This window comes from Salmo salar, chromosome ssa09, assembly GCF_905237065.1.
Source record: "Salmo salar chromosome ssa09, Ssal_v3.1, whole genome shotgun sequence".
Classification (NCBI taxonomy): Eukaryota; Metazoa; Chordata; class Actinopteri; order Salmoniformes; family Salmonidae; genus Salmo; species Salmo salar.
In genome coordinates, this window is record NC_059450.1 from 48902968 (window position 1) to 48924478 (window position 21511).

General features: G+C 43.9%; 1 protein-coding gene across 1 annotated transcript; it reads right to left on the reverse strand.

The window, feature by feature from the left end:
• Window positions 1–1431: 1431 nt before the first annotated feature.
• On the reverse strand, window positions 1432–19697 carry LOC106591874 (exonuclease 3'-5' domain-containing protein 2). Its single transcript, XM_045723762.1, has 11 exons — window positions 19583–19697; window positions 18089–18757; window positions 17752–17880; window positions 16060–16187; window positions 12788–12914; window positions 11931–12253; window positions 6245–6351; window positions 5897–6032; window positions 5603–5765; window positions 3596–3798; window positions 1432–3405 (listed from the first exon to the last, which is right to left on the reverse strand). The coding sequence occupies exons 2-11, from the start codon at window positions 18524–18526 to the stop codon at window positions 3189–3191; spliced, it is 1971 nt and encodes a 656-aa protein (XP_045579718.1). The 5' UTR covers window positions 18527–18757; window positions 19583–19697; the 3' UTR covers window positions 1432–3188.
• Between the last annotated feature and the right edge of the window lie 1814 nt (window positions 19698–21511).

The window sequence follows — 21511 nt, forward strand, 5'->3', positions numbered from 1 at the left end:
TGGATGGGCCTATGCCCTCCCAGACCCCCATGGCTGAGCCCCTGCCCAGTCATGTGAAATCCATAGATTAGGGTCTAATGAATTTATTTCAATTGACCGATTTCCATATATAAATTAAGTAAAAAAATCATTTCACATTGTTGCATTTATATTTTTGTTTAGAATACATAGCATATCTCCATCTGAACGTAACAAAACATTTGCAACCTGCTGAACGTGCCTCACGGTCGTGTCCTCAAGAAATTCCACTGTTACATCTGTTGAGCAGCACTGAACCAAACAAAAACAAAATTGTGTTTGAATTGAAGAACATTTGGGGCGAATGAGGGAATTTCTGCTTGTTGAGCCATTTTTGTAACGTATTTTGTTTGTTGTTTTGACTGAACTGCGAAACTAGAAGGTGTGTTTGGACAGCCCATAAGGCCCTGGTCAAAAGTAGAGCACTGTACAGGGAAAAAGGGGTGTAATTTGAGACAGCCCATGTTATATGCCGATTCAAAAAAAAAAAAAGACAAACCATTTGACTAACAGATTGTTTTTAATGGCAATATCAAGAGGCCTTAACACCACAACACTGGATTGTAGAAACTTCATTAATACGGACAACATCCAACTGAAGACTCCTGGGAGCTGGACATGAGAAGCGATTCGTTCATTTACAAAAATGTAAAAGGACAACGCTTTTGTACAACCTTTTTTTACAGACTATTAAAAATGATTTTGTATTGAAAACAAGTGTTCATTTTGTGTTTCTCTTGTTCAACTGAACTGATGGTGGTTTCCCCCCACATCTCATTCTTGATATAAGACATGTAGACAGAGCAAGAGGTGATAAAGATTAGCCAAAGATGCAATGTATTTAACTGAACACTATGGTAGAAAAATTACAAGATTATGTTATAATACTGTTATTGCATCAAATAAGGTTTCTCATTACTCTCATCTGTGTGAGTGAGTTGGGCCTCTGGGGGCTTGGCACGAGCAATTGATTTGTGACAGCTTGGTGATTAACCCTACAGCCTGCTTTCCATAGAATGGAGTTGGCGTTTGGGACCCAAGCTAGAGATAGCCTGGAGGAGTAAAAACAAACCCCCTTGTTGTTTCTAATCATCTTGGCGTCTGAGAAACAATACGAAACTCACAAGATGAACCCAAGATAGCTTGTGATGCCCCGAGCTGCAGGGGAGGGGTGGAATCAGCCATGACTAAGCATTTTTAGTGTCAGCTATATAAAAAAGACCCATGAATCCTTCTGTAAGGTTGGGTTATCAAAGCGATCAACGATGGGTGGTCGCTGATCAGCTTCATTATTGCAATTCTTATAAGAATCAATAAAGATGAATTGTTTGAAGAAATAAAAGTCTCTCACTTAAAGAATTTCCCACAACGCTACAATCCATCCACGCTGAATAATCAAAACCAGCCTCACAATTAGACAAATCTGATCTTTTATTTTACAATATTAGGGAAACAGAACAGCTTCTATGGGGGGGTTACATCTGGACAAATGTAAATAAAAGAAAAAGCTGCCAGTTTCTTTAAGTTAAACACTTCTAAATTGAAACAAAACGCAATTGTTGTCATGCTCAAGAACATGAAAATCTCTGCTTTGCAAACAGGTTAGTTGCTCTGTATGCGTTAACAAGTTAGCTGCTCTGTACATGAAGGCCATCATTCTTTACTAACCAATGAAGCTAGTCACTCTTAGGCTACCAATACATACAAGCTGGTCTCAGGCTACCTATACATACAAGCTGCTCCTTATCTCAATGTGAAATGATTAGGAGGCGGAAAAGGAGGTTGGAATGGTTGTAGAGGAATGAAGACGTGTCTTGATTTTAGTCTCTTCTAATGAGGGGAAGAGTCACACTAAAACATGTGACATGAGGTGTCCTGATTAGAGAGAGAGAGGAAACACATCCATGACCAACATAGGGAATAGGGTGCCATTTGGGATGTATTCCATGTAGTTCATTACCCTACGGGCTCTGATGTAAAGTAGTGCGCCATGTAGAGAATAGGGTGCAATTTGGGATGCATCCAGACAGTACAGGAGGAAGTGACGTGACGTCGCCAAGCCAATCGTTCTACGCTCGACATTGTCCTACTGAACCTGAGAATGGCTGTGACTGAAATGAAACCTTAAATCACTATATAAAAAAAACGCACTGCCTTATGGGTCCTTTTTCAAAAGTAGTGTAATTTGTTTCGCATCCAATGGCTGGTGGTCATATCATGTCTGATCTGTTGAAGATAAACAACAAAATGGGGACCTCAAATCGTGTTGTCGAATTAAAGTTACCTTTGCAAAGCAAACCGTTGACTTCTGCACATACACAAATGCATAGGAATTATCATTAGGGCTGAAAACCTGCAAGGGGAAAATGACAATTTATATTTAATGAGAATTAAGAGCAGGTTTCAGCGTAGTCTAAAAAGACAGGATTTTCTGAAATTGGGCAAAAACCACATTTCTATATATTGATATACATTAGGGTTGGTTTCCTGGCCCCAGATTAAATTTAGTCCTGGAGAGAATCTCCATTTAAAATGGATGTTTAAGACCAGGACAAGTCAATCTGTCTGGGAAACCAAACCACAGTTGTTGGTTAAAAAGTGTCCATATGCAATATTATTTCATCATGAATCCCGCAGCATTGGACCAGGATGGTGTTCTTGATACGGACTTCTTTTACCCGTCAGAACCAAGGCGGTCTGTCCATCCCTTCTCAGGCGCCAGCTAGGCCGTATCCGAAATGGCTCTAGACAGTACATGATGCACCCCCTGTGGGTCCTGGTCTAAAGTACTGCCCTTTATAAAGAAGAGGGGTAACATTTTAGGCAATAGTCTCTGCTAGTGTCTGGCTCCAGTTCATTGGATGGCCTGTAGGGGGACGTTTTGAGTTCAAGCGAGGTCCATAAGGGCCCGCTCGATCCATTAGTCAGGGTGACAGACTGCCTCGTCACAGCCGGAGGTGAGACTACAGCCAGACACCGTAGTCGGTCAGTCAGCCCTCTGGGCACCAGTGTGGATAATGTAGCTTCTGTTTTAACTACTAAAAACGGTGATCCAGAGAAGCTGATGAATAAATAGAGCAAGAGAGAGAGCCTGGGTACCAATCCATTTCATTAGACTCCTTTGTCATGCCAAACTGCCTTGCCTTTCAGGTTAAAACGCAGACCGTAGTTCAGTTGAGCTGGATGAGGAGATCCTCGCCGTATTTGCGTAAGAACTTGCTATGGTTGTGGTTGACGGACCAGAGAGGAGGGAGGTAGCGCGGCGTCATGGTAGACAGGAAGTGCTGCCTCCAGTGGCGTTCCAGGCCCATTAACCCCTTCAGACCCTGCTTGGCATGCGCCTGCACCACCTTCAGCCCGTGGGGAACGTAGCTCTCATTGAAGATCCTGGGAGGGGGGGGGAGACAAGGGTGAAGAAAGGACTACAGTGTTTATTTTATAAACAATCATAAAAATTAATATATGTGCCACAGACTGTTACCCAACATGACAGTACATTTAGAGTATGTGTACGTGATCCCTGTTGGAATTGAACCCATAACCTTGGCATTGATAGCTCCTCAACAACCTCTCTCACCGTGTCTCCAGTCCAGCAGCACTCTGCAGGGTGTCTGTCGTCAGCTCCCCGTCGGGGTCGTTGAAGAAGCTCCTGATGACTTCCTGCAGCTCATCTCTCCGGGGCCCAGGGAGCCCCTCCCCCGCAGTCAGGAGGGCACGGGCTGCAGAACGAACCCTCCTGCGGTCAGAGTCCTCCAGTAGCCGCACACCCTCCTCACAACCCTGGGGGGGGGGGTAGAAATTAATCCATACATTTGAGTAGTGCAATATTATTTTTTAACTTCTAGGGCCAGTGGGACGATTTCGTCCCACCTACGTAACAGCCAGTGGAATCCCGTGGCGCGTTATTCAAATACCTTAGAAATGCTATTACTTCAATTATTCAAACATATGACTATTTTACACCATTTTAAAGACAAGACTCTCGTTAATCTAACCACACTGTCCGATTTCAAAAAGGCTTTACAACGAAAGCAAAACATTAGATTAAGTCAGCAGAGTACCCAGCCAGAAATAATCAGACACCCATTTTTCAAGCTAGCATATAATGTCACAAACCCAAACCACAGCTAAATGCAGCACTAACCTTTGATGATCATCAGATGACAATCTTAGGACATTATGTTATACAATACATTCATGTTTTGTTCAATCAAGTTCATATTTATATCAAAAACCAGCTTTTTACATTAGCATGTGACGTTCAGAACTAGCATACCCCCCGCAAAATTCCGGTGAATTTACTAAATTACTCACGATAAACGTTCACAAAAAACATAAATTATTTTAAGAATTATAGATACAGAACTCCTCTATGCACTCGCTATGTCCGATTTTAAAATAGCTTTTCGGTGTAAGCACATTTTGCAATATTCTAAGTAGATAGCCTGGCATCACAGGGCTAGCTATTTAGACACCCACCAAGTATAGCCCTCACCAAAGTCAGATTTACTATAAGAAAAATGTTATTACCTTTGCTGTTCTTCGTCAGAATGCACTCCCAGGAATTCTACTTCAATAACAAAATGTTGGTTTGGTTCAAAATAATCCATAGTTATATCCAAATAGCGGCGTTTTGTTCGTGCGTTCAAGACACTATCCGAAAGGGTGAAGGGTGACGCGCCCGACGCGTTTCGTGACAAAAACAAAATCGAAATATTCCATTACCGTACTTCGAAGCATGTCAACCGCTGTTTAAAAATCAATTTTTATGCCATTTTTCTCGTAAAAAAGCGATAATATTCCGACCGGGAATCTGTGTTTTAGTACAAAGAGAGAGAAAATAAAAACATGGGGTTGCCTCGTGCACGCGCCTCAGTGTCACTGTCCTCTGATAGACCACTTACCAAAGGCGCTAATGTTTTTCAGCCAGGGGCTGGAATTACATCATTCAGCTTTTTCCCGGGTTCTGAGAGCCTATGGGAGCCGTAGGAAGTGTCACGTTACAGCAAAGATCCTAAGTTTTCAATAAAAAGAGTCAAGAAGCCCAAGGAATGGTCAGACAGGGCACTTCCTGTACAGAATCTTCTCAGGTTTTTGCTTGCCATATGAGTTCTGTTATACTCACAGACACCATTCAAACAGTTTTAGAAACTTTAGGGTGTTTTCTATCCAAAGCCAATAATTATATGCATATTCTAGTTTCTGGGCAGTAGTAATAACCAGATTAAATCTGGTACGTTTTTATCCGGCCGTGTAAATACTGCCCCCTAGCCCTAACAGGTTAACGTTTAAAAATGGTAAGCCAACATGTTGTTTTCAGCACTTTCATTTCATGACTGATCAAAACTCATGACTCCCTTGTCCCTAGGCATCAGACATATGGTGAGCAATGTTTAAGACCTGCCTCTACCCCCCAAACCCCCTCAGGACCCCCCACCCCTCCCCAAACCCCCTCCCGGACCCCCACCCTCCCAAACCCCCTCAGGATCCCCCTCCCCTCCCCAAACCCCCTCCCGGACCCCCACCCTCCCAAACCCCCTCCCGGACCCCACCCACCCTCCCAAACCCCCTCCCGGACCCCTACCTGGGGGGCAGCGTGTTCATCAGCCAGCTGCTGCTTCAGGAAGCCATCGTGGACATTGGAGGCAGCGTGACAGGAAGTACACAGCAACAAGATGTCATGGGAGTTGTGGTCTTTCATCTCCGTGGGGAAGTGACGTCTGTACTCATGAGGAACGATGTTCTTCCTGTCGGGGTAAGAAGAGGGGGGGATATGATGACTAACAGGGGGAGTATTCATTAGTGCCAAGTGTTTGGCAATGGAAAACGTTTTGCAATAAAAACAAAATGTTAATAAAAACAAAAAGGTTCTCCTCACCTAATATAGGAGTCGTTCTTGCCACACACCACACACAGGTTCTCCTTGGCAGTCAGGTAATAGTCCTGCTGGGAGTCTGGACGTCCCGACGGTTCAAACAGCAGACGCACGATGAACGGATCCTCACTCTGCAGCACTGGATGCGGAGAGGAGAGAGCGAGAGTAGAGATGGGGGAGAGAGAAAGGAATTTAGTGTCAACTGTAAACTTGGCGGGTTTTGGGGCCTGGCAGCGCCGCACACTTGGTGGGTTTTGGGGCCTGGCAGCGCTGCACACTTGGCGGGTTTTGGGGCCTGGCAGTGCTGCACACTTGGCGGGTTTTGGGGCCTGGCAGTGCTGTATGTTGTACCTCCGATTCCTTTATCCAGGTACCACTTGGCCTTCTTCTTGTCACAGGTACAGAGGGGTTGTCCATCCGGGGCATGGAGGAAGCAGTTGTCATAGAGAGGGGATTTCCTGTAAACAGTGATGGGGAATCCTGGTCAGTCACTACACCGGATACGACTGGGTCTCGATTCTACACCTAGTAGGGAACAGGTGTAGGGTGTTTACTTCAGACCACCTTTAGCATGATACCCATAGAAAATAGCAATGTACATTTTCCAAAATGAGGAGAGTCACCTGTTCATATCTCACAACCACCGCAGGCTTTCGGAGTTGCCTATGAGCGAGTCAATAGCAAAATAACACACTTAAATTTACGCTATACTGTAAACTGGGTGGTTCGAGCCCTGAATGCGGATTGGCTGACAGCCGTGGTATATCAAACCGTATACCACAGGTATACACAAACCATTTATTTTTTATTAAGTTGGTAATCAGTTTATAATAGCAATAATAAGGCACCTCAGGGGTTTGTGGCATATGGCCAAAATACCTGGGCAAGGGGCTGTATATCCAGGCACTCCGCGTTGCTTCGTGCTTAAGAACAGCCCTTAGCCGTGGTATATTGGCCATATACCACACGCCCTCGTGCCTTAATTATAGCATGCAAAATGTTTCTGGTCAGTAATAGATCAGCGCGGAGATAAAATATAGCCTACACAGGAAGATTTTGTTACATAATCTTCAACTCCTCCATTTAGCTAACATTTCGCCGCTTAAATTGTTACCAAATATCCAAAACTGATTCAGTTAAAACAAAATCTGACATTGATTGATTCATCAAGACCTCAGGGTGGGTACCAAAGCAGCACGATGGCACCGTGTCCCAATCAAAACGGTGCTGAAATTATAGTTGAGCACACGTGGCTATCGCTTCAATAGCATTAGCCTACTTTATTCCAATATTTTTTTTTTGTTGCCATTCGGTGATATTGATTGCCACAGTAATTCTGTATTGATTCATCCACTTGTGGTTAGCATCGATCACACCGATAGCGATATTACCCAAATCTGTACGCAGTATCATCTGGATATGTACGCAACAACAGTTCAACATTCACCTTCTGCTACCATTTCTGTCAAGCCGTACGTTTAATACATCCAATGTACGCACCACCGAACGCACTGCCTCTCCAACGCTGCAAGGTAAAGGCAGCGTTCCATTGGAAATTAATGTACTTCAATGAATGCAATGACAATGTCTGCGATCGAGGCGTTAAGAAAACGTGAACTCATAGTTGTCGGCTTTGCAAAATGACTTGCGTTGTAAACATTAGAACTAGGGTTGCCAGGTCTAGTTAAAATCCCTAGCCCAATGACTACTGAAAACCCGCCAAAAAGCATGAAACTAGCCCAATTTGTTTTCCTGCAGCAAGAGAGTCGCCGCCACATTAGGCTAATAAACCCTTTTTCCCCATAACGTTATCGAGCGTATTAACGAGAAATATCGACGTAACTTGTAACGATGTAAGAAGCAAAATGTGGTTTTCCATCAAAATAAAGTATTGCGAGCTAACATGACTAATAAAAGAAATTTGACAATCAAGAGAAAAGATAAATTCGCCCTTATTTAAATATGTAAAATATATATTTAAATATGTAATATATATTACATATTAAATATGTATAATAATAATAAAATAGGAATTTAATAAAAGCAATAATATATATATTTTTTATAACAAAAATAATAACGAAAAAAAAAAAAAAACAAATTAAATGAAATAAAAAAATTTTGGCAGATCGTTTTCCATCAACGGATGTTGATTTAATTTGTTTGACTGCTGTGTGAATAAATATCTTCCCTTATGCGCATGATGTCATTAAGACTCATTTTTCAACCACTCCCAAATTTCTTGTTAAACTATAGTTTTAGCAAGTCGGTTAGGACATCTACTTTGTGCATGACACAAGTCATTTTTCCAACAATTGTTTATAGACAGATTATTTCACTTATAAATCACTGTATCACAATTCCAGTGGGTCAGAAGTTTACATACACTAAGTTGACGGTGCCTTTAAACAGCTTGGAAAATTCCAGAAAATGGTGTCATGGCTTTAGAAGCTTCTGATAGGCTAATTGACATCATTTGAGTCAATTGGAGGTGTACCTGTGGATGTATTTCAAGGCCTACCTTCAAACTCAGTGCTTGACATCATGGGAAAATCTAAAGAAATCAGTCAAGGCCTCAAAAAAGAATGTAGACCTCCACAAGTCTGGTTCATCCTTGGGCGCAATTTCCAATCGCCTGAAGGTACCACGTTCATCTGTACAAACAATAGTACGCAAGTATAAACACCATGGGACCACGCAGCCGTCATACTGCTCAGGAAGGAGACGTGTTCTGTCTCCTAGAGATGAACGTACTTTGGTGCGAAAAGTGCAAATCAATCCCAGAACAGCAGCAAAGGACCTTGTGAAGATGCTGGAGGAAACAAAAGTATCTATATCCACAGTAAAACGAGTCCTATATCGACATAACCTGAAAGGCCGCTCAACAAGGAAGAAGCCACTGCTCCAAAACCGCCATAAAAAAAAAGCCAGACTACGGTTTGCAACTGCACATGGGGGAAAATTTCATATTTTGAGAAATGTCCTCCGGTCTGATGAAACAAAAATAGAACTGTTTAGCCATTATGACCATCGTCATGTTGAGGAAAAAGGGCAAGCCGAAGAATACCATCCCAACCGTGAAGCACGGGGGTGGCAGCATCATGTTGTGGGGGTGCTTTGCTGCAGGAGGGACTGGTGCACTTCACAAAATAGATGGCTTCATGAGAAAGGAAAAGTATGTGGATATATTGAAGCAACATCTCAAGACATCAGTCAGGAAGTGAAAGCTTGGTCACAAATGGGTCTTCCAAATGAACAATGGCCCCAAGCATATTTCGATAGTTGTGGCAAAATGGCTTAAAGACAACAAAGTCAAGGTATCGGAGTGGCCATCAAAGCCCTGACCTCAATCCTATATATAGACAATATTGTGTGCATAACTGAAAAATCGTGTGCGAGCAATTAGGCCTACAAACCTGACTCAGTTACACCAGCTCTGTCAGGAGGAATGGGCCAAAATTCACCCAACTTATTGTGGGAAGCTTGTGGAAGGCTACCTGAAACATTTGACCCAAGTTAAACAATTTAAAGGCAATGCTACCAAATACTAATTGAGTGCATGTAAACTTCTGACCCACTGGGAATGTGATGAAAGAAATAAAAGCTGAAATAAATCATTCTCTCTACTATTATTCTGACATTTCACATTCTTAAAATAAAGCGGTGATCCTAACTGACCTAAAACAGGGAATTTTTACTAGGATTAAAATGTCAGGAATTGTGAAAAACAGAGTTTAAATTTGGCTAAGGTCTATGTAAACTTCCGACTTCAACTGTAGATCAATCTACCAGGATAGTTTGAGGGATGAAAGTTGGACAAAAGGATCAAGAAATATTTGGATAACATTCAAAAGAACTTTAGGCTATTCAGGCAATTGTGCAGTTATTATGTGGCCGACTACAAAACCCTTATAAAATGGCCTATTTGCGAGATTGACTTGTCATTTCAATAGGCATAGGCTAGGCGTTCTAAAATCTGGGTTTATGATTATAATTCAATTTTGCCATGGTTTGGTTAGCTAGATGCAGGTAGTCTATAGGCCCCTGATAGTCTACAGTAGCCTAGGCACGATGTAAAATAAACAATTTAGCAGTTTGCTTCCCTGTGGCTCAGTTGGTAGAGCATGGTGTGTGCAGCGCCAGGGTTGTGGGTTCGATTCCCACGGGGGGCCAGTACAGCCCCTGGCTAAATAAATAAATGAAAGCATTCACTACTGTAAATCGCTCTGGATAAGAGCGTCTGCTAAATGACTAAAATGTAAATTGACAGACTAATTTATCTAATACGAACAGCGAGGTGATTGAGGTAAGAAGTGCTTCTGTTGCCCAATAGCCTGCTGGAAAAGGCTACTGCGGATGAGGTCGTAATTTAATTCACTAAATCATATATTTAATTATATAGACAGGGGCGCAATTTTACTGGGGACGAGACAACGACATGCCTCTTCCCCCCCCCATTCTGAAATTGCATTTTTTGTCCCCCCACCCCTCCAGATTTGTCATTGGAAGTTGATACAAAACAAGGCAATGGTGTGCTTTAGGACCACGTGGACACCTCCGAATGGTCAGGTAGGCTGTTTGGAGTGTTTATCCGTCTGGATAAATTTTTAATTTTTTTTTATAAAAATTTTTTTTAAACCCCCCCACTTCTAAAACCAATGTTGCGCCCCTGTATATGGATATCAACTTTAGTCCTATTCCTGTCAACAACAGCCAGTGTTTTTTTAAATCGTTTTTTTTACCTGTAGCCTAATCTGACTGTTACCTTCAATCTAAAGCATTTTAACAGCTGATCCACAATTCCAAAAGAACTGTGACCATGACACCAAATTTAATTATTTATTTATGGCCATGTTTAGTTAACTAGACAAGTCAGTTAAGAACAAATTCTTATTTACAATGACAGCCTACCAGGGGAACAGTGGGTTAACTGCTTTGTTCAGGGGCAGAACAACAGATTTTTTTACCTTGTCAGCTCGGGGATTCGATCTAGCAACCTTTCGGTTACCAGCCCAACGAGCTAACCACTAGGCTAATGGCATAATAACACAGGGCTACAACAACAACAAACTAAAGTTATAGACTATTTAATCAGTTAGCCAGCTCCAGGTAAGCTACACAAGTGGTATCATTTAATACATGTTGAAATAACGATATCACTAGAGTCATTGAAAATCAATTTGTGCCACTTGTGTAGTCTACCTGGAGCTGACAAAAGGTTTGAATAAATAGCCTATAACGTCAGTTTATTGTTGTCGTAGCCTGCATATAAATGAATAGGTTACTTAAAAATGGCAGGCAGATGTATCCCCCCCCCCCCATATCAGAAGCAGGTGAGGGAATTCCACAACTTCCATTTAAAAATGTCTACTGACTGGCGCAGCATTTCAGACCCAAGAACTGAGCATGCGTAAAAACCCTTCGCTTGATATACAGTTTAGACCACCTCCGAGCGAATGCTCTCTAGAGCGCCTAAAGCGGTTTTCCTGTGCATCGTGGCCTTATTTCTTGCTGAGCGTCAGTTCTAACGCGTTACTATGTTCAATGGAAAGAGGGTTTGGAATAACAGAGACATATTCCCATCTAAAAACAACCTTTTACCTACAACTGGTAAAGGGTTGTCATGACATGTGAGCCTGTTCGCCGCCTCCTCTCATTCACATCACTCAGCTGCAGTGCTCAGCCTCAACATTACACCTGGTCCCTCCCCACCATACAACTCACTCAGCCTCAACATTACACCCCCCCTCCCCCCACCTGTACAGAGAAGCCCCCCCCCACCTGTAGACTAGCCCACCCCCCCTACCCACCTGTACAGACTAGCCCCCCCCCCCACCTGTACAGACGAGCCACCCCCCCCACCTGTACAGACGAGCCACCCCCCCCCACCTGTACAGACTAGCCACCCCACCCACCTGTACAGACTAGCCCCCCCCTCACCTGGCAAAGTAGCCCTACCCACCTGGCAGAGTAGCCCCCCCCACCCACCTGGCAAAGTAGCCCTACCCACCTGGCAGAGTAGCCCCCCCCCACCCACCTGGCAGAGTAGCCCACCCCCAGCGGTTTTCTCTTGTTGTTTCTCCTGGGGTCTGGAACTTGCTGGTCCCCAGACTCTGGGCTTTCAAAAACAGACTGCTGGAGCTTCCTACTCCTCCTCTCTCCATCCACACTTTTCCCTCCATCCTCGCACTCTTCTCCACCACGCCCCCTGAAGGGTGTGTCCACCACACCCTGGCAGCAATTGGCCAGCTGGGAGTAGCCACTCCCAGTGTCAGGTGAGGGCGTGTTGTCTGTGTGGAGGCCGAGCAGGCGAAAGAAGAGGGCGATGGATACCTGTGCGTCCCGGGCTGCGTAGGTCATCTGAAGGTCAGGGGCGGGAGCGTTAATGAGAAGAAGATAATCTCTGCATGTTTGAGGAAGCAGAGGTAAAGCACAGAAGGGCTAATATTGATCACATCAATGAGAAGTTATTTGGGATGCAGGTTGATTTGTAGATCAGTTCGTCTGTTCAGTCCAACTGCAAAAGGTGATCTTCAACATGCACAGTAACGACGTGTCACATCCTGTATAAACTAACACCAGTAGTGTAGACGTTCTAACGACGTGTCACATCCTGTATATAAATTAACACCAGTAGTGTAGACGTTCTAACGACGTGTCACATCTTGTATATAAACTAACACCAGTAGTGTAGACATTCTAACGACGTGTCACATCCTGTATATAAACTAACACCAGTAGTGTACACGTTCTAACAACGTGTCACATCCTGTATAAACTAACACCAGTAGTGTACATGTTCTAACGACGTGTCACATCCTGTATAAACACCAGTAGTGTACATGTTCTAATGACGTGTCACATCCTGTATATAAACTAACACCAGTAGTGTACCTGTTGTAGGGTCAGCGGGTCAGCCTCCCAGTCACTACAGCGCAGCTTCAAGGATTTCTCCAGAGAGACGTCGAGCAGGTCAGCTGCCAGAGACTTCAGACTCAGACCGTTATTCAACACTACCTTCCTGCACAGAAACACATACAGACTAGGAACACACACACGACTCCAACACCATGAAGTTTGCTGACGACACGGTGGTAAGCCTGATCACCGGCGACGACGAGACAGCGTATAGGGAGGTCAGAGACCTGGCAGTGTGTTGCCAGGACAACAACCCCTCTCTATCTCAACATCAGTAAGACCAAGGAGCTGATCGTGGACTACAGGAAACAGGGGGGTGAGCACACCACCATCCACATCGACAGGGTTCAGTGAAGCAGGTCGAGAACATCAAGTCTCTCAGTGTCAAAATCACTAAAGACTTAAAATGTTCCAAACACACGTGCACAGTCGTGAAGACACGATAGTGCCTCTTCTCGCCCCCCCCCCAACCCCCCAAATACACCACCCTCGATCGCATGACACGACAGAGGGTGGTGCGGACAGCCCAGTACATCACTGAGTTCAGTCTGATTTCCACCAGACACTGGGAGATGAATTCACCTTTCAGCAGGACAATAATCTAAAACACAAGGACAAATCTACACTGGAGTTGCTTACTAAGAAGACGGGAATGTTCCTGAGTGGCCGAGTTAGAGTTTGACTTAAATCTACTTGAAAACCATTTAAGTCTTGACATTGCTAGATAATCTATGATCAACAACCAACTTGACAGAGCTTGAAGAATTTAGAAAATAATAACCCAGAAAGACTCACAGCTGTAATCACTGCCAAAGGTGATTCTAACATGTACTGACTCAAAGGTGTGAATACTTATGTAAATTAGATATTTCTGCTTTACAATTTCAATAAATTTGGAGAAAGAAAAAAAATTGGCCTCCCGAGTGGCGCAGCGGTCTAAGGCACTGCATCACTCCGGCGTCGACCGGGTAATGGGAGTGTTTGGCCGGCTGGGTTGTCCGATTTCAGTCACCAGTTGGACGGTGTTTCCTCCGACACATTTGTGCGGCTGGCATTCGGGTTAAGCGAGCAGTTTGTCACGAAGCAGTGTGGCTTAGCAGGGTCATGTTTTGGAGGACGCATGGCTCTCGACCTTCGCCTCTCCCAAGTCCGTACGGGAGTTGCAGCGATGGGACAAGACTAACTACCAATTGGATACCACGAAATTGGGGTGAGGGAAAAAAAATAATTTAAAAAAAATTTGAAAAAAATTGGAAAAAGTTTAAACATGTTTCACTTTGTCATTACGGGGTAATGTATGTAGATGGGTGAGAAAATATATTTAATCCATTTTGAATTCAGGCTGAAACAAAAAAATGGGCAAGAGGTATGAATACTTTCTGAAGGAGGGGGGGGTACTGTATTCAGACCCCTTGAATTTTTCCACATTTTGTTACGTTACAGTCTTATTCTAAAATGTATTAAATTAACTGTTTTCCCTCAATCTGCACACAATACCCCATAATGACAAAGTGAAAACATGTTAAGAATTCTTTGCAAAATGTATTTTTTAATTCAACAGAAATACCTTATTTACATAAGTATTCAGACTCTTTGCTGTGAGACTCTAAATTGAGCTTAGGTGCATCCTGTTTCCATTGATCATCCTTGAGATGTTTCTACAACTTGATTGGAGTCCACCTGTGGTAAATTCAATTGTTTGGACATGATTTGGAAAGGCACACACCTGTCTATATAAGGTCCCACAGTTGACAGTGCACGTCAGAGCAAAAACCAAGTCATGAGGTCAAAGGTATTGTCCGTAGAGCTCCGAGACAGGATTGTGTCGAGGCACAGATGTAGGGAGAGAAGGGCCTAGGTCAGGGAGGTGACCAAGAACCCGAAGGTCACTGACAGAGCTCCAGAGTTCCTCAGTGGAGATGGGAGAACCTTCCAGAAGGACAACAATCTCTGCAGCACTCCACCAATCAGGCCTTTATGGTAGAGTGGGCAGATGGAAGCCACTCCTCAGTAAAAAGGCACATGAAAGCCCGCTTAGAGTTTGCCAAAAGGCACCTAAAGGACTCTCATACCATGAGAAACAATATTCTGTGATCTGATGAAACCAAGATTGAACTCTTTGGCCTGAACGCCAAGCATCACATCTGGAGGAAACCTGGCACCATCCCTACGGTGAAGCATGGTGGTGGAGGCAGCATCATGCAGTGGGGATGTTTTTCAGCAGCAGGGACTGGGAGACTAGTCAGGATCGAGGCAAAGACGAACAGAACAATGTACAGAGAGATCCTGCATGAAAACGTGCTCCAAAGTGCTCAGGACCTCAGACTGGGGGCAAAGGTTCACCTTCCAACAGGACAACGACCCTACACACACAACCAAGACAACACAGGAGTGGCTTTGGGTCAAGTCTCTGAATGTCCTTCAGTGGCCCAGCCAGAGCCCGGACTTGAACCCGATCAAACATCTCTGGAGAGACCTGAAAATAGCTGTGCAGCAACGCTCCCCATCCAACCTGACAGAGCTTGAGAGGATCTGCAGAGAAGAATGGGAGAAACTCCCCAAATACAGGTGTGTTAAGCAAGAAGACTCGATGCTGTAATCGCTGCCAAAGGTGCTTCAACAAAGTACTCAGTAAAGGGTCTGAATACTTATGTAAATGTGATATTTCAGTTTAATACATTTGCAAAAACCTGTTTTTGCTTTGTCATTATAGGGTATTGTGTGTAGATTGAGGGGGAAAAAACTATTTAATACATTTTAGAATAAGGCTGTAACGTAACAAAATGTGGAAAAAGTCAAGGAGTCAGAATACTTTCCGAATGCACAGTACGCTGCTGCTACTCTGTTTATCATATATCAAGACACCTAGTCCCCTTACCTCTATGTATAAATACCTCCATCACTCCAGTACCCCTGCACATTTTAAATACGGCATTGGAACAGACCCCGTATATATAGCTTCTTACTTTCTATTTCCTGTGTGTTTTTGGTTCTCCCTTATGTTACTTTTAGTGCTACATTGATATTGATTACTGCGTTGTTGGGTTTAGAGTTAGCAAGAAAGGCATTTCACTGTACTTGTGCAAGTGACATTAAAACTTGAAGACAACCACTGACAAACAAGTCTTGACAGTAATTATGCGAGAGGAAATGATTAAGTATAAAACTGAGCATTACGTTTTGTATGTGCCAGTCAATTCTGAGAGGAAATGATTGAAAAAATAGAGAGAGAACAACTAGTATGGTACCTTTGTCGTAGTGCAAGGTATCTCAAGTCCACAGTACAGCCCAACACCAGGCCGTAGTCTCGCGTTAGACGCTTCCCGTCCTCATAGCAGCCCACACCCACCTTTAGGATGTGAGGGTCGCTGAGGACCTATGTAAAAAAAAAACATGACAAATACAATACATGCCATCAAAAGCCACTTACAACAGTGAGTAGGGAAGGGCGAAGTCTATACAGGTATATACACACACTACATGGCCAAAAGTATGTGGACACCTGCTCGTCAAACGTTGCATTCCAAGATCATGGGCATTAATATGGAGTAGGTCTCCCCCTTTGCTGCTATAACAGCCTCCAGTCTTTTGGGAAAGGCTTTCCACTAGATGTTGGAACATTGCTGCGGGGACTTTCTTCCATTCAGCCATAAGAGCATTAGTGAGGTCAGGTACTGATGTTGGGAGATTAGGCCTGGCTGGCAGTCGGCGTTCCAATTCATCCCAAAGGTGTTCGATGGGGTTAAGGTCAGGACTCTGTGCAGGCCACTCAAGTTCATCCACACCGATCTCGACAAACCATTTCTGTATTGACCTCGCTTTGTACAAGGGGGCATTGTCATGCTGAAACTGTTGCCAAAAAGTTGGAAGCACAGAATTGTCTAGAATGTCATTGTATGCTGTAGCGTTAAGATTTCCCTTCACTGGAACTAACGGGCCTACCCTGAACCATGAAAAACAGCCCCAGACAATTATTCCCCCTCCACCAAACTTTACAGTTGGCAGTATGCAGTCGGGCAGATAACGTTCTCCTGGCATCCGCCAATCGCCCAGATTAGACTGCCAGATGAAGCTTGATTCATCACTTCAGACAACGCTTTTCCACTGCTCCAGAGTCCAATGGCGGCGAGCTTTACACCACTTCAGCCGACGCTTGGCATTGTGCATCTTATGCTTGTGTGCGGCTGCTCGGCCATGGAAACCCATTTCATGAAGTTCCCGATGAACAGTTATTGTGCTGACGTTGCTTCCAGGGGCAGTTTGGAACTCTGTAGTGAGTGTTGCAACCAAGGACATGGCTTTGTGCTCCATTTTATACACCTGTCAGCAACAGGTGTGGCTGAAACTAGCCAAATCCACAAATTTGAAGGCCATGTAGTGTGTGTATGTATGTATGCATGTATTTATATTTTGATGTAAAAACGCTATAATACCGCTATTTCATTTTTGCGTTAGTTGGCTGTACCAAAACGGCAATGTTTTTCCTTAATAGCTTGTTCTCCATCTTCTTTTTAAAATAGCCAATTTATTTTCAGCACTTTTATTTCCATGAGGGATCAAAACTGGTTTTCTCATGGTTCTCTCTCGTCCCTCTGCAGCAGACATATGGTGAGCAATACGTTTGGACCGTCGAATCATAATAAAATCCCAGTATTCAATCACAATACATCTAGAATCGTGAGAAACGCAATATCGCACCGAGAGGTCCCTCAGCGGGACCGCCACATGGCGTCGAGAGGTCCCTCAGCGGGACCACCACATGGCGTCGAGAGGTCCCTCAGTGTGGTGATAATATTGTATAGTGAGGTCCCCTGGCAATTCACAGCCCTAGTAGTGAGTGCATTCATTTTCATATTGGTGGCCCCAGCGGGAATCTAACCTACTATACTGCCATTTTAAAAACACCATTCTGAGCCATAGAGGACCACATATAAGCCTACCTCTTTCAGGGTAAGTGGCAGGTGCTGCTGGCCACCACGGAACAGCTGCAGCCTCACCAACACACACAGACCAGAGTAGGATGCCATCTGGAGTAAAGAGACCGTTGAAGTCTTACCCTTCACTGACACCTGGGGTCATAGGGAAGAGCAGAGAGGAGGGAAGAGCAGAGAGGAGGGAAGAGCAGAGAGGAGGGAAGAGCAGAGAGGAGGGGAGAGGGGCAGGGATGGCAAGGGGGAGGGAGAGAAGGAGGGAGAGAGATGACTTCAGAGATAAGATAAAACAAAAAACTGAGTACAAATGGGATGATATGTTTAAAAACATGCAGAACAAACTCACACCCAGGGCCTTAGTTTGACTCTTCACCCATTCACAGTCCAGGCCGAGGACGGGGTAGACTGACAGATCCTTCTGCAGCATGGGCCACAGCTGCTCCCACTCCTCCTCAGAGCTTACCATCACCGGCTGCACCGCCAGGACCTGGTCAACAGGGGGTAGCACAGCAGGCAGGGGGAGGACCAGACTCTGACCCGGGGATAGCTGGGTCTGCTTAAACTGGATTTGGGACTCTACTGGCTTCTTACACTCCAGAACCACAGGCTCTGGTTCCACAGGTAAGGGACAAGAGCTGACCCTTACCTGACCCTTCAGACCCTGAGCAGGAAGCTGTTGCTTCTTAGTCCTTAGGGCTCTCTGTCGCCATAGCAACAGGCCACCCAAGGTGGCTCCCAACAGGGTAACCACAGCAGCTGTTAGGGCACTTTGTCTAATAGCCATCTTGGGTTTCAGAGGTGCAGAGTTTATTTGGTTAGGGCTGGTTGGTTGAGAAGTGTGTAAATGAGTTTAGGTAGGTAGACCTAAACCCAAGTTGCAGTCCGATTTGAAGTTTGGTCATAGAGACTTTTGGGGGATATAGTGTCAGCATTGGGTCACATCCTTTGTTTGTTGATGTCTTTATCCGTGTGAAGAGGCTATTGGTTAGTAGGCTCTGGGCAGACACCTTATCCCCTAGGAGACAATCAGCAATAACTGTTACATTACATTTCCATCTGAACCTACACAAACTGTCAACACATTATCCATAGGACGAATCAAGAATGGGAAAGCAGTAGACTCATAACTTGACTTGTCCAACAATTATATATATATATATATATATTTACAGCACGTTTGACTGTCACAGCAGAGCATATGATAACTAAGACAGCATTGCGCAATTTCACTGCCACTGTTTACAAGCGCAGCTAACTAGCTGGTGCTAAGGAGGTTGTTTAACATGTACTACTGATTAACGTTACAAATTGATATCAGGATGATTGCGAGTACTTGACGACTTACACCGCTAGAAAGATAAATGTTCTGACAATGAGACGAGAGAGAGAGAGAGAGAGAGAGAGAGAGAGAGAAGTCAATATTGTTAACTAGGTACTATAGTTAGCATGCAAACACCGGGCTAACTAGCCAACAGCTAATGCAGTTTTACGTCGAGGCCGAGGAGCTACCTAGCAACAACTAGCCTAGCCACTTAGCCCGTTAGGTACATTCATTTAACGCGGTAACGAGACCGAAAGTAACGAGCACAATCTAAAATGTAAATAACAATTTCGTTTGTTGTTGATGTTGCATGAGATTGTTTTCAGCGCACACCTTCCTCAGTTAGGTTTAGCTTAATACAATAGCTAGCTTGCACAGCCACCGTTAGATTGACTAGCTACCTAACGTTAGCCTACGTCAGTAACGTTAAACAACGTGAGTTACATTTGTAATTTATTTCCCCGAATTATTATTATTATTTTTTTGCGTGCTATGCTTATTTCAAGCCCTTTTACCTACCTTGGCATTTCACGTCCACACCATAATATCCCTATGCTGTCTGCACATGTCCACTTGGTTGATTTCTAGGTGTTGACGTTGTTGCTTCCGGCTATATTTATTATGATGGATGGATGGATGTTGTGCGCATTGTCAGGGAGGTGAGAATTAATACGTCAATTAATTAACCAATTAATTATGATTTATTATCCAATCGAACACAATTACTTACGTTGGATAAGATTGACTTGGAAGTCAAAATAATATGACAGCCTTGCAAATTTCTCCCATTGATTTAGTTACCTTATTTGTGATGTGTTGCATGCACATATTTAATCATTAATTCTGTCTTCTGGGGGAGAAAAAAAAGCTTCCTTCTGATAAGAATATCTGTTCAATCTCATGGCGTCTTTACTCCAATATTGCAGTGTAGATGTTGAATTTTTACCTGGTAAAGTTGCTGTCTCAACATATGAAAATCACTAGCGGAGTCAGATATAAGGTGCTGCAGTGGAGAGTAGCCATCTCCTGATCAATTCTGCAATTTTTTTAATGTTTTCATACGCCAAACTTTTTTTTTGTACATAATGTCTCCACCATCATTTCCTATGACCGAAAACAGCTTCTGGACATCAGAACAGGGAACACTAACCTCAATTTGTATGAACATTTCTACTTCAACGAGTCAGCAATTCTGGACGTTCTGCTTACCCCGGATCAGGTCCTAATCACCGGGACTCAAAAAATAAAGCGGCGGTATCCTGACGAGACTCCGTCGGTGAGCAAATAGAACAGAGGGCATTGGCGGTCTATTGGCGTAAGTGCAGTCACTGGAGAACAACCTGGATGAGCTCCGTTCGAGACTATCCTATCAACGGGACCTGAAAAACTAATATTCTATGTATCTCAGAGTCGTGGCTGAACAAGGACATGGATAATAAACATCTGGCTGGTCTTTCTCATTGTCAAGCCCGGAAGGCAGACTCTGGTAAGACATAGGGAGGATGGGTGTGTCTCTTTGTAAACAACAGCTGGTGTGCGATCTCTAACGTTATGGAAGTCTTAAGTTTTTGCTCGCCTGAGGTAGTCTATCTCATGATAAGCTGTAGACCATACTAAGATAGTTTTCAGCTATATTTTTCGTAGCTGTCAATTTACCACCACAAATGCTGGCACTAAGACCGCCCTCAACGAGCTGTATAGGGTCATAAGCAAACAAGAAAATGCACATCCAGAGGCAGCGTTTCTCGTGGCCGATGATTTTAATGCAGGGATACTGGAATCAATTTGACCATATCACTTTTACTTCACACACAGAAACGCCTATACAAGGATCTCACTCGCCCTCCCTTTTGGCAAATCAAACCATAACTCTATCCTCCTGCTTCCTGCTTACAAGGAAAAACTCAAAGAAAATATCAGTGATGCTGTCACGCTCTGACCTTAGAGATCCTTATTATTTCTCTATGTTTGGTTAGGTCAGGGTGCGACTCGGGTGGGAAAGTCTGTTTTCTATTTCTTTGTTTTTGACCGAGTGTGGTTCCCAATCAGAGGCAGCTGTCTATCGTTGTCTCTGATTGGGGATCATATATAAGTTGTCATTTTCCTTTTGGGTTTTGTGGGATCTTGTTTTCTGTTTAGTATCTGTGCCTGACAGAACTGTGCGCTTTCGTTTTCGCCTTTTGGTATTTTGTTTAAGTGTTTTGTGAATAAAAGAATCATGAACACTTTCCACGCTGCGCCTTGGTCTACTTCTACCACCAACGAGAGCCGTTACAGAAGATCCCACCAAAACCGGACCAAGCAGCGTGGCCAGGATGAGTGGACATGGGAGGAGATCATGAATGGAGAAGGGCCCTGGACGCGGATTGGAGAGTATCACCGTTCAAGGGAGGAGATGGAGGCAGCAAGAGAGGAACGGCGACGATACGAGGAATTAGAACAACAACG